Below are 13,420 nucleotides of genomic sequence, written 5' to 3'. Positions count from 1 at the left end.
CTGCACTATCCCGTATTCATAGTTTTTCAATTAATAGTAGACACAGGTTAATTCAGTTCAAAGTCATTCACCGTTTTCATTATTCTAAAGTCATGCTCCATAAGATTTACCCCTCTGTGTCTCCAATATGTGATACATGTAATTCAAATGTCCATGGATTGGGGTTGTGGGTTTTCACTCTTGTTTGTATTGTGATGTGATAAAAATGTCAATAAAAATAATAATTAAATAAATAAAAGATTGGTCAAGTGAACTGTGAGTTACTGAAGTAATTACTAAGATACATTTGAAAGAGGTAAGAAGGTTCCTCCTAGGCCAGCACGATATGGTGAATATCTGAGATGTGCTTTTTCATTGTTCAATACTGTGGAGACAATATGAGGTATGATAGATAAACAAATAATAAAGCATATATATTCCCCATTACTTACAATCTCTATCTATTTGCTGTTCAACATAATTTACAAAGTACCTGCGATTGCAACATGTACCTAGTGAATCTAAGATAACTCCACCACTAACTCGACACTATTTAATCTGCTGACAGCTGGCGAGTGCTTCTTCTTATTGTCAAAATGGTCAGAAATCCTGACCATTATTCCAGAGGCTCTGGGTGTGCTTATGGAAATATTTTTGTTTATGCAATGCGATACAAGTCGATCTTTTGTAATATGTTTAATGTTCATATCGCCATAAAAAATGACATTTTTTGAACCCCAGCTTCTACCACACCGATGCTCTTTGTTTTTCTTGATGTGCTGTGATACTGAATTGAAATAAACTAAACTAAATAACAGGCATCAGTGAAGATCTCGTTTTCTTCTTAGTGTGACTTTGAATCATTAAAACAGACTTCTCAATAATTCTACAGCACCTGCTTGAGTAAAGGCACATTTATTTCAGGATGTGAGTCATTATCATGAGTCTACATATGAGGCAGTGAATCGCCAAACCTATCTTTGACCAGGTAACAGAGGATAATACAGTAGGTCTGGTAGGTCTGGAAGCAGCACAGGACATCAGAGAGGGTTGTGTAGTTATGTGCATTGCATAACCCCACGTGGGGAATCACAGCTAAAGGATGGAGCACATTTGAGCCTGATGGCTTGTTTATTTTCCAGCAATCTGCGCTTTACGGTGGGGTTGTGAGTGAGCAGAGATAAATCGCTTAATGGTTTCCCTGGAATGTGAAGTTCACAGGGAGGCTAGATTAAAAACTGATAAATTAAATAGTTGTTCGGCCCAGCTGTTTCTTCTCTGCTTTGTTGCTTCAGTATTCAAACTTTCTGTACAAGCCAACACATTTACTTCCAGGACCAACAAAAGGGTTGTTTGATGAAACGTTTACAAATACGACTAACAGCGATTTGTTTTTACACCGTGGAAAATGAGAATCTGACGAATGTTTCCTGTATGCAAATCAACGACAGAGAGAGACAGAGATTCAAACATAGCAAGCACCTTTTCTGTCTACGTCCTCATCCCAAACTAATATAGCTGGAGAAGCTAACTACTTACATGCTACCCAGAAAGGATTATGCTCCTGCTAGTCTGTCACCGTGGCTGTACGATTATTTTCATTGTCTCTGCATCTCACTATCCTCTTCTCGCAGCAACACTAGCAACAAAGCTAACCAGATTTATTAAAAAGCCTACATTATAGTCATTGTCACCTTTCAAATTGTCAGTCCGTGAAACCTATAGAGTAGCTTTGCATGATTTGCAGCTCATTTTTTTTTATCTTATATCTGCAACTGTAAAAGTCTTTATTTTCGCCTCTGCCGCAAATGGTTTGTTTCAGCTGCTGTCTCTTTAAGAGAGAGCCGCTGTACATTTACTTGTGATTTGCCAGCTGTATGGAAACCTTCTGGGAGCAGAACGCCCCCGGGCTGAACTCGCATGCTCGCAGAACAGCCAATGAAAACGTCTCCACCGGCCTATGTAGAGAGAACCTGAAGCCATCTCGTGAAAATCTGGATTTCATATCAGGGAACTACCACGTGATTTGCATTTGCAGAACAAGCCGTTTAGCGCACTCCGCAAACCTTCCGAGGGTTACGCCAACGTACATTAACCTGACGAGCTAAAACACGTTTAGTACGGGCATCCAGCATTGTAACACTATGAGTTTTAAAATGGGCATCAGCATAATAGGTCAACTCTAGCTAGCTGCCAGTTAGATTAGTTCTCCCATAAAAATAAAAAAAAAACATTAAGTTCTGATGGCCACACTTCTTATCTGGCCTTAATGCTCCAACAGAGAAGCTAACATTTAGACAGAGCAACCCAGATCATAAGCTAGCTTTCTGCATGTTTATGCACATATTTGTTTGTCTAAGTTGACAAAACAGATTACGTAAAAAGTGAATTCTGTGCACTCAAGGTTAGAGGAAAAATGTTGGCAAAAGCAGCAAGTTGACAGCTGCGGGACCTCAGGGAGACCCCGCTGTGAAATGTGAGATTCTGGTTCAGAATCTCACATTTACTGTTGTTGAACAGTCGTGACAACGAGCAATTCTCATGCTTTCCATCAAAGCGTATGGATTTCAGCTGACTGGAGAAAATGTGATCCTTTTGGCTAAACAATGAAGAACTTTGGACATTATAATGGTTCTAATATTGAAAGTTTCACCATTATACAAACATTTCTCAGGGTTGGAGCTACTCCAGGGAACATTAGGAAATTGTTTGAATGGCAGGAGTTAGACTAACACACTTTGTTTTAAGTTTTAAGACTTACGTTCATTCATGATGGTCACAGATCTTTTTCAGCTCCTTGTAAAATTGGATTTATGAATGAAACAGTTTGACCACAAATCCTACTATACAGTTCAAATGTGTAAGTTGTATCATTTGTTTGTATAAACAGAGGACCTTCACTATCAGATCAAAACTAAAACCACAATCTGGAGTATGAAAGAATAATGAGTCAGCAGGAGTAGATTCATTTGAGCAGGGCTGCAGAGTTTTTGATTTCTCTCAACATTTGGAAGTAATTTCCCAGAGGGTCTGGGAAAACCCTTGGTACACTGAGATCCAAGACAAACAGAGATGTGTCACTGCCAGTGATTAACTACTCTGCTCATTCATAAAGCTCTTGGCCTATAATTAAGGACCTCTGGCCTGAAGTAATTTGGTGAGAGGCCTCAGATTGACACCACACTCACTGTGGGAGCCACTTAATGGAACAGAACCTGCAAGCCAACCAGAGTTGAATAGCTTCCAATGGGAAAGGAAGTACATGTATGTACTGTGTAAGGGTTGACAGTAAAGGACTTGAACAATGAAGTAACCTGATACAGTTACATACACAGTCTGCAGGGGTCAGAAGTGGAGTGACGATGCACAGCAACAAGAGACAATGAAAAAAGGTTAAAAAAAGGTTAAAAGAGGTTGCTTCTTCCCTCACAGGTTTTAATTGCAGAACGTTGATATGAGCCCCTTTCTCACATGCAGTGCAATCAAGAGCTGCTTGTGAAAACGCAATGGACGAATATTTCAACGTGACTCTTTGTGTTGCACTGTCCTATGTCTTTTTATTTACTGTGTTTTGGTCCACTGCTGTAACTCTAATTTCCGTTCCAGGGACAATAAAGGTCTGAACTGAACTGAACTGTCTTTTTCTCGCCCCATGGACAAATTTCTGCCACAAGTGGGTGTGAGCCTATGTCTGAACGCAGCAGGTAATATTCAGGGAAAACATGACAATATTAAAATGCTTCTTTTACTTGATTAGATATACTGTAGTTCAATGATAATATATATTTTTTTAAATAATCCACTCAAATGATCCTCTTATAACGTTTGGAAAATTGTGTTAGGATTAAATAGCCAAAGTGAAAGCCTATCTCCCTCCTAATGATTTAGAGAGGGTGATCAATGCATTTAAAACATCTTGAGGCACTTGGCTGTAGAAGCACTGGAAGTCACATGCACAACCCTTCAAAAAAACAAATTCTTCATCAGAAATTAAAATGTTTAGAGCCCGGTACAAAAAACTAAAACGGTCTGATTATCTAATGTCTCTGTCAGCACACATTGTACAGGGGGTGAATTTGATGATAACTCATCCATCTTGATTTAATGAAAGAAAAGCATTATTCACAATAAATCCCATAGCTGACCTGATTGACAGTGTAGCTGTTTGTCAGGAGGCTTAAGGCCTGCCTTTTTTCTTTTTTTTACAGTCTATGGTTTGGAACAGGTGGTCATTTAACACATGCCTCCTGACAGGCAAGAAAAGGAGGGACCACATTAACCTTGCGCTGCTTTCCCTCCACTGGCTTCCTGTCTGCCACATGGTTGATTTTAAAATATTTTTGTTGACTTTTGTCAACTTTTTGTTGGCCCCAAATGGATTTGCACCGCCTTACTTAAATGAATTGCTCCATGTTCATACTCCAGCCAGAGCACAGAGCTGCCCCAAACCCGTGGAACAGCTCACCATTAAAGATACCCTTACTCTTGAATGTTTTAAATCCCTGTTGAAGATCAATTTCATGAGTTTGGCTCTCCTTTCGAATTCACTATTACATTTAATATATTTTTATGATGTATTCTAGTTTCATCTTTTATCTTTTACTCTGTTAAGCCATTTAGTCAACCTTGGTTGTTTTAAAATGTAGGACTAACAGTGTTCAGTGGAGCAAATCAAATAGGTATTTTCTTTAAAAAGCTACTGTAGATCTACTGAGAGGCATTCCTGTCCAAGATTTGCATCTATCAAACTTCTCAAGTCAAGTCAACAAGTCAACAAACATGACAGTGAAAAATGAGGGGGATAGTGAAGTCATTAAGAATTCCTCAGTGTCTCTCTTTCATATGTGTTTTGCTTTGTCCCCACTGACGTCCACAAAGGAAACCCATCCCCATGAGCAAAGTGCATGAGGGGGGTGTCCACAACCCGTGCCTCAGTTTTCTGCCCTGTCATTGGTCACCACGAAACCTACATTAGTTTAAAACCAGACACAACCTTTCTCTCTCCTTTCACATAGCACAACCCCTAAAAGGGACTGAAATAGATCAACCGACAGGCAGAGTTTGCGTGTGTGAGTCAGACTGTAACTGATAAACACAGTTGGTCTCAGGATGCCTGCGTACGCCACCAACATGAGGCTGAAGTTCCCTATTGTGGCCTTGGCTCTGGAGATTATCACCATCATTCTGTTTGCGGTGTTTGTGGTCTATGATGATGGAAAACATCATGGGCATGGTGGTGAACACTCCAATGCGACCGACCATGAAGTGCCACCAATGGAGCTCTACCCCAGTAAGTCTACATGGGGATGCTTGCTGAGGGATGCTCTGATACTTGATGCATTAATGTTTGGTCAACGCTACTTTTACAACTTTTACAAGAGGTTAAAACAATGGATTATAAAGCTATTCATTAAATAATTGCACATAAGTGTTTGGGAAAGCTCTGAAATTAAGGTTGTTTACCCCCCTAAAAATGAATATATCCACAGATCATTCATGTTTTTTCAAGTTTGGTTTTTCAGTCTTCCACTTTGAAGTGCTGACTGACCTGAAAAAGGTTGTCTTTCTTTATTGGAAAAATGTGAATTCTGTTTTCAGGCTGTAATTTGCCAATTAGCTTCAAACTGAAATAGAGGCTGTTCCCAGAGTAGGTCTGCTGAATGCAATAAGGGAAGTCATGGGGCTGCAGCTGAGGAGTCCAGACGATCCTGCAGGGGAGAGTGTCATGTCTCCCACAGTGTAGGTCACATGTGATTTGAATTAATGTCTCAAACACGGAGCTTATATAGGACAAAAACAGATGGTTAGACAAGGCAGAAACATGCTTTTGATGTTTGTGTTGCTTTTAAAGTATCAATTTCAAGGTACTTTTATTAAACTATGGTACTGAATGAGCAAAAAGTGGCTTCTACAGTTAAGGTTTCTTTGAATGTTTATCTGCATTATCACAGTTGCATCTGTAAACTGCTGTTTTGCTGTACGCCTGGCTGCTCATGATAGGGTGGGGCAGGTGTGGCTTACAGATATTAGCCCATGCGTAACATTAAGGGTTTGCATACATTCTACATCAGATATGATGTTTCTGTATAACAATGGTCTTTTAAAAAATGTCTATTTTTTTCCATTCCACTTTATTTTAAATCATGCTAGGCAAAAAGTTCAAATGTGAAAATGTTGAGACAAAAAAATGATCATAGGAGTCTAATATTGTTTCACACAAGAGGATATACATCTAAATCTGCAAATGCTTTAAAATATTAAATGTCTTTGTGCTCAACTAAAAAACTCTACTAAAGTGAAGTCATGTAGAATGGGACTGTATCACATGAAGAGATATGCTATCCAACCCATACGAGACATCTGTGATTATGTCTTCAAAGAAAGGCAAATAGGCAGAGAATTGTGGGTGAGAGCAATTGAGAGCAATTAAAAGCTAACAAGGCTTTTTCATTATGAAACAAATCTGAACTTGTAATTTAAATGACAGAAACAAATATTGGTTATGTGGTTTGAAACAAAAAACATGGCATGCAGTCCTATTTAAGAACCTTGTAGAGATTTTTGTTTAGAGTAGATTGCAGAATGAAGACATCAAAGGCAAGGAGATCAATTGCTCCAGTGTTTAAGAAACGTAATAATCATTAGTCCTCCTGCTCTGATGTATCCTTGCTCAACAGACTGTGCTCAGGTAGTCACTCTGGGTATATCCTCCCTCATATCTGCTCACCCAATTCTTTGCAAGACTACAGAGCATTACCTAACATCTGGGCGCGGTGCCATTCATTCTGGCTGTTTTCCAACTTTACCACCCCCACTGTCTTTAATATACTATACTTCAAAAACCCCACCGAAAGTAAAAGAGGCCTTAGTCGCCCAGATGTGAATGTGAGTGAGGGTCAATGTTCAAACAGACTTGCAAACAGGTTTTCTTCAAAACAGCTCCATGCATGTGAGCTAAATCAAATATTTGCACCCCAACTCGCTTCTACTGATATGTGTGCACTGTTTGAAAAGCTGACCACACGTTACACGGTTTCAGACAAGGACGAGTCATGATTTTCAAGCTGACCACAAATCCAAACTTCAACATTGTTTTCTTCATAGCTGGTTTGGTTTCTTAAATCCAAAACCTGGTGAACTTTGTGTGAAAAGGAAAATGGTAAAGAGTGTCTCTGCGAAAGGATAATATTTACAGACACAATGCCAGGTTAGGGAGATGAGATGTGTCTTCAATCATCCCTGATTACAGACTGACGTAGAACAAAGGGAGATAATAATGACACTTTGTTCTCTGTTGTTCTAGAGATCATCGGCATGGAATGACTTTTCTTTTGATTATTTTTTATTATTTGAATATTAAGTATACATTCGATAAATCCCTTTGTACTAACATTTATTCCATTTAAAAAACAGTACTTGAAACAGAGTAGACAGGCAACAGCTCTGAAAGTCCAAATGAGCAGCTCAATTTTTAGCCCGTTGATGTATGATTCAAGCAGCCCACATGTGTTCAGTGAGCTGTTTCTGTTAGAAACTCCCAATAACAGTAAACAGTGCACTCTTTAATTTAGCCACACAAAAGTAGCTGTTGATTTTTCATGCCAACCGTTTTACTGAATTTGTGTTTAAAATATGCTGATGTACTCTACATGTAAAATCTTGTTTGTGAAAATAAGTGTGGAGGATTTTTTTGTTCTGCCATTTTTTGTTGTCATTCTGTGCTGCATTTAAAACCAGTGCTTGTTTTTCTGAGTGAAAAAATTTCCTTGAAGTAGACAAACAGAAAATATCACCATGTAGCAGGTGTGCTTGTTTTCCTCATATCTGCTGTGTACATACATTCATTAACTATTAAAATAAGAGGAGCAGAGAGATGGGGGGCAAATGGTCATTTGAAAAAAATGACTGCCTTTTATATTTTGAAGGCCATGACCAATTATTTAATTGTCATGAATAAGTTGTTTATAAAATTTAGGGAAATTGTTTCGTGAAATTGGGTGTAATTCGGAAGATCTGTTGCTTTTCTGCACTTCGATAAACATAGTGATGCAGCTGGTAGGCTTAGCTCAGCACAAAGACTGGAAGCAGAGGGTAAGATTTATTTACCAGCATTTAAAAAAAAAAAAGTTCATTACCATGTGTTATGTCATTGTTTAATCAGAACAAAAACAAAAGTGTGAAAGTAGGTAATAGGGTTATATCAGAGCAGGGGTTATGTGACAACTGACTATTTCTTGGCTTAGTGTAACTTCATGAAGGCATACCTGGCAACATCATGTCCTCTACAGGAATTAACAAATTCAAATGCAAAAAAAAGAAAAACGGTTCTGAAGAATAGAAGTAGAGGCCTCCCTATTACAGTATAAGAGTAGGCGTGTCTTGTTGAGACAAGAGTGGCTTCGTTCATGCTCATTACGGACTGAGGAAATGGAACACATTGTTTCATAACCTGCGCACACGTCCACCTTGATGCCTTTTCCACATGAGGGTCTCATCATATCAGGCTTTACAGCTTTTGGGAAACAGGAGCCACACTTCCTGTCTCATCAAGGCTTTGGAAGGAGCACCAAGTTCAATGCAAATCTAACAAAAAAAAGCACTAAGAGTTTTCTGTGTTCTGTCATTCTTTAAATGTATTAAAATCACCATGTATACTTAAACATCAGATAATTAAAAATCATTTCTGCTGTCTTTGGCAGTGAAGACTAATAGTAGAGGATGTTATGTCCAAATGTCCTCTCCTCCTGAGATTTGTTAAGTTTAAACGTATTAAGATCATATGAAGCTAATAGAAATAGCACAAGGCTACAAAATCCACATAAACATCAGGGTTTTTTTTCCACAGAATACTTTTCATGGTGTGATTTAATAGCCTGTGCAGCTACCATGTCACGGCAGATAAAGCAAATTACTGCTGTGAAGCCAAGTATCTTTAAATCAGATAAACTACAAAGTCAAAAGAATACCGCCGTGACCAGCTAAATCTTTACAAATGGATAATGAATAATAGAAGGCAGTGTGTTAAAAGATGGTTTCATTTGACTTAATTTCATGCCCCTGGTTAGCTGAGGCTAAAGTAGGACACACAAAACAAAGCAGGGCCCTGTCTTCAGCAGCAGAACTGACCTCTCTCCTCATTCCTCCAGTGTTTCAGGATGTCCATGTCATGATCTTCATCGGCTTCGGCTTCCTGATGACCTTCCTGAAGAGATACGGGTTCAGCAGCGTGGGGGTCAACTTGCTCCTGGCTGCCTTCGGCCTGCAGTGGGGCCTCCTCATGCAGGGCTTCTGGCATATGGAGGATGGCAAGATCAAAGTCAGCATCTTCAAGTATGAGTGCCTTTTATTTAAAAAAAAAAAAAAAAGCTTTGTTTTCCTAATTTTGTCATTATATTTGTTTTCCTTACGTCTCGTATTCTTCTCTCTCCTGCAGAATTATAAACGCAGACTTCAGCACGGCTACAGTCCTGATCTCCTTCGGGGCCGTCCTGGGTAAAACCAGCCCTGTGCAGCTCCTCATCATGACCGTCCTGGAGATCACCATCTTCTCCATTAATGAACACCTTGTGGCAAATGTCCTTGGAGTGAGTACACCATGAATCAAAATGCAAACGTTGATATAAAAGACTGGCAGGACTGTGCTCTTACAGACCCGTTGTACCTTCTCCCTTTCAGGCTAATGATGTAGGAGCATCCATGATCATCCACGCCTATGGAGCCTACTTTGGCCTGGCAGTGGCAAGAGTACTTTACAGACCAGGTTTAAGAAACGGACATGAGAATGACGGATCTGTGTATCACTCTGATCTGTTTGCCATGATTGGTAAGCACCAGTTTTTTTATCTTTTGTATCATTAACTTTTTGTTGTATGTCCCAGGGTTTCTGTACCCCTAAAGAGATCAACATAGTTTTTAGTGTTAGATTGTGTTGTATTGTTACACTTTAAACTAATCTAATATTCTATGCTTCTGTTTAAAGCAAATATGCTTTATCTGTTTATTACCCTGACTGCTTTGTCAGTGGCCTCCTGTACATGTAAAACATGTGCCACCTAGTGGTCATAAATAACCATGCAGCATGCCCAGTGAACATGCAGTTTAGATTAATATTGCCTCATCTCAACTGCAAGTTTGTATCTTGAGAGTTTTATCATTTGGATGATGGTAGAAATTCTGCATTCTTGCCTCTCTCTCTCTCTCTCCAAAAGGAACCGTCTTCCTGTGGATGTTCTGGCCCAGCTTTAACTCGGCCATTGCTGAGCCTGGCTACACTCAGCTCACAGCAGTGGTTAACACATACCTCTCCCTGGCCACCTGTGTGATGTCTGCCTACGCCATCTCCAGCCTCGTGGAACACAAAGGAAAACTGGACATGGTCGTGAAACTTTCCTTTAGTATCCCAATAAAATAATTAGGAATAAAGAATAAGAGATAAAAAATGAATCTGACACTTACTTAGTTATCTCTTCATACCACAGGTGCATATACAGAACGCCACTCTGGCTGGCGGCGTTGCCGTGGGAACATGTGCTGACATGGCCATTGGGCCATTTGGGGCAATGCTGATTGGATTAGTGGCGGGCATCATCTCTACCCTGGGCTTCAAGTACCTCTCTGTGAGTTTGTGGTCTGAGGTGTATAACACAGAAAGGACTCTTTAGAGATTTAAAAGGATGGGTTTTTTTTAAAGGTTTACTCCGTTCATCTTGTGAATGATAAGTCAATTAAGAATAAGTAAGGTGCAAAAAAAATCATCAATCCTTTTAGTAACAGATTCATATTTGAAGTATTTTTCTTTATCCATTTTAGGGATAAACAGCTGTTTCAGCTTCTGAAATGTGAATAGTTTCTAGGATTCTTATTCTCATATAACAGAAATTTGTTAAAACTTGAGCACTGAAAAGCTTTCACGGGCCTCATATGATCATTTTAAGACTACGCGACTAATAAAGATATACAACGCACAAAAAATGATAATTATTGGCAAAATGCTACTCATTTTTATCATTACATACCTGAAATCCTGCAGATTTTGTCAATATGAAGACTTTCGTATGCATAGTTCACCTTTTAAAAAGACACTGTGGATGTTCCATTTCTCCTGTGTAGCCCATCCTGGCATCAAACCTTGGCATCCAGGATACCTGTGGCGTCCACAATCTGCACGGCATGCCAGGCATCCTGGGCGGGTTGGCTGGTATTGTGGCTGTGGCTTTGGGAAAGAAAGAGTAAGGGCCATTTTATTTAACACAAATATTACATGAACGTATTAAAACACATCGAGAAACATATCTGTGGCTTTAAAGTAATTTAGGGGTTTTCGGTCATTTGTCAGCTCTTACATTACTCTCTCCTCCTCCCTCCCCTCTCCATCTTCCGCTTCAGAGGTGAAGCTTCCATGCAAGCTGCTGCATTGGCGTCATCTCTTGGGTTTGCTTTGGCCGGTGGTGCTGTAACAGGTGAGAGGAGATGACACCACACAAATAAATAGCTACATTTCTGAGCACAATGTTGGTACATGACAGAAGTCCAGGGTATGTTTTGATTCAGCAGAAAGGCATAATCTGATTAATGAAAACTTTCATTTCCTTCTTCAAGGTTTAATAATGAAATTGCCGTGCTGGGGACAACCACCAGACCAGAACTGCTTCGACGACTCTATTTACTGGGAGGTAAGAAATCTCTACTTACCTGTTTCTGACTGTTGTGCAACACAGGTTATTGAATTAGTGGTTTTGGGATCCTATTATTTGATTTCTATGTAAATAGAAATTGATTGATTCACGAGGTTCACTTTATCTACTGTTAAACCCCACACAAGTTTTACAGGGCAATTGTTTTTATTGTTTGACATCCACATGACGCACAGACGTCTCATTAAGTTCTCTTTCATTACACTACAAACAAATAAATTGGTCTGCATGTTTTTTCAGGTTCCTGAGGAGGAGGAGGAGCATGAGGAGAGCTTGACTCATGCTGATCACTCAAAGAACAAAGCAGAAGTTTAACTGGCTGCCAACTGTCTACTGAGCGAAAACACTTAGAATCATTAATCAGCTACACCAAGTTCACAGAAAGCAATTTCTAATTTATTATAATTTGGTTTAAAAAAACAAAAACATTAATTGGATATACTGACACAAAAACAGACAGTTTTGTCCATTTCAAAAATGTTTCCAAATCAAAGATATAAACACAGCGTATATGTCATCTTGACGTTTCTTCTAATGAAGAACAAGCACCAAAACATACATTGAATCGTCAGAATTTCTAAAATGAATATTGGTTTATCCCATGTACACAAAGAAAGAAATCTTACTGAGAATTTGAATTTGAAAGGAGAACAGTCACATTCAGGGATTTTTTTTACACTGAAAGTTGTGATCGATGTTTTCATTAATGAGCCACTGTAGAAAACAGGGTGGGTCAATTCTTAGTTTCACTGCTGCCTCATACACAACTACTTCCATAAGCTTGTTTTCTTTATTTCATTTTTTTATATTATAAATAAGCATTACAGCATGTTTTAAGATATTAGTATAGTGTGTATTTCTCTGTGTACATTCTTTAATATTTCATACGCGTTTCTGCTGAAGCTTGGGTCAAAGAAAGGGCTTAAACCTGCCTTGATATGTAGCTTCACGTCGCCTCACTGGAGCCCACTCCTTCTGAAAGGAGTAAGTAAGAGTCAGACAGAAAGAAGCAGTGAGGCTCTGACATAGGCAGGGATAGTCGCGTTATATGTTATCACTTTTTATGTTGCTTATCTTTCTCTGCTTACAACATTTTCTAACCATCTAAGGGCAGCTCTACCATTTCTTTAATGCAATAAAGATGTACGTTCAGATCTGTGCATATAGCATAACATCGGTTGTCTCAAGGCAGGCTGAAGATGATTTTTGTCTGAGTGCAATTCAATGTATTCTTACATGTAAATACAGTTTATCTTCATGATGGATTGACATGGTCAGTTTTATGAGGGTAAAAAAAAAGAGCTCCTGGTACTGAATACTTTTCAGAAATCTTTAAAAGAAGTTAACAGGAACGGCCATACTGATTATAAGATTGGTCTGGCATTTATATGAGATGCAATTATGACCAAAAACTAACTTACATATACATAAGGTAGCCTTTTCTTGAACCTGATGATTTCTGCTGAATGTCAGATTTAACTGTGTTTAACACATACAACAATGGAACGCAGGGCTAGACTAAACTGACAACACTTTCAATAATGTTACTCAATGATATTCTGGTAAGTCCAACGATTTATGATGCCCAGGACACTGACACGCAACAAGATTTTCTATTTTTATACAGTGAGCATGTGCTCTAATTTGTATAATGTACTAATACTGTCAAAATAAAGATGTGTTTGTATAATACCACACCCGTGATTTTGCGTGAGTTATTTTGCAGCAAGTTCAATTATTTCTGAGAT

At 38.9% G+C, this 13,420-nt stretch overlaps 1 protein-coding gene across 1 annotated transcript; it reads left to right on the top strand.

Annotated features, from left to right (window-relative positions):
• The first annotated feature begins 4,979 nt into the window (after positions 1–4,979).
• rhag (Rh associated glycoprotein) lies at positions 4,980–12,045 on the top strand. Its single transcript, XM_061051872.1, has 10 exons — positions 4,980–5,269; positions 9,126–9,309; positions 9,413–9,563; positions 9,655–9,802; positions 10,188–10,354; positions 10,458–10,595; positions 11,089–11,207; positions 11,365–11,438; positions 11,578–11,651; positions 11,913–12,045. Exons 1-10 carry the CDS (start codon positions 5,089–5,091, stop codon positions 11,985–11,987), a joined length of 1,311 nt encoding a protein of 436 aa, XP_060907855.1. The 5' UTR covers positions 4,980–5,088; the 3' UTR covers positions 11,988–12,045.
• Positions 12,046–13,420: the final 1,375 nt, after the last annotated feature.

This window comes from Labrus mixtus, chromosome 12 (genome assembly GCF_963584025.1).
Source record: "Labrus mixtus chromosome 12, fLabMix1.1, whole genome shotgun sequence".
Taxonomy (NCBI): Eukaryota; Metazoa; Chordata; class Actinopteri; order Labriformes; family Labridae; genus Labrus; species Labrus mixtus.
The sequence above is the reverse complement of the archived record's forward strand: the minus strand, read 5'-3'. Positions and strand labels throughout refer to the sequence as shown.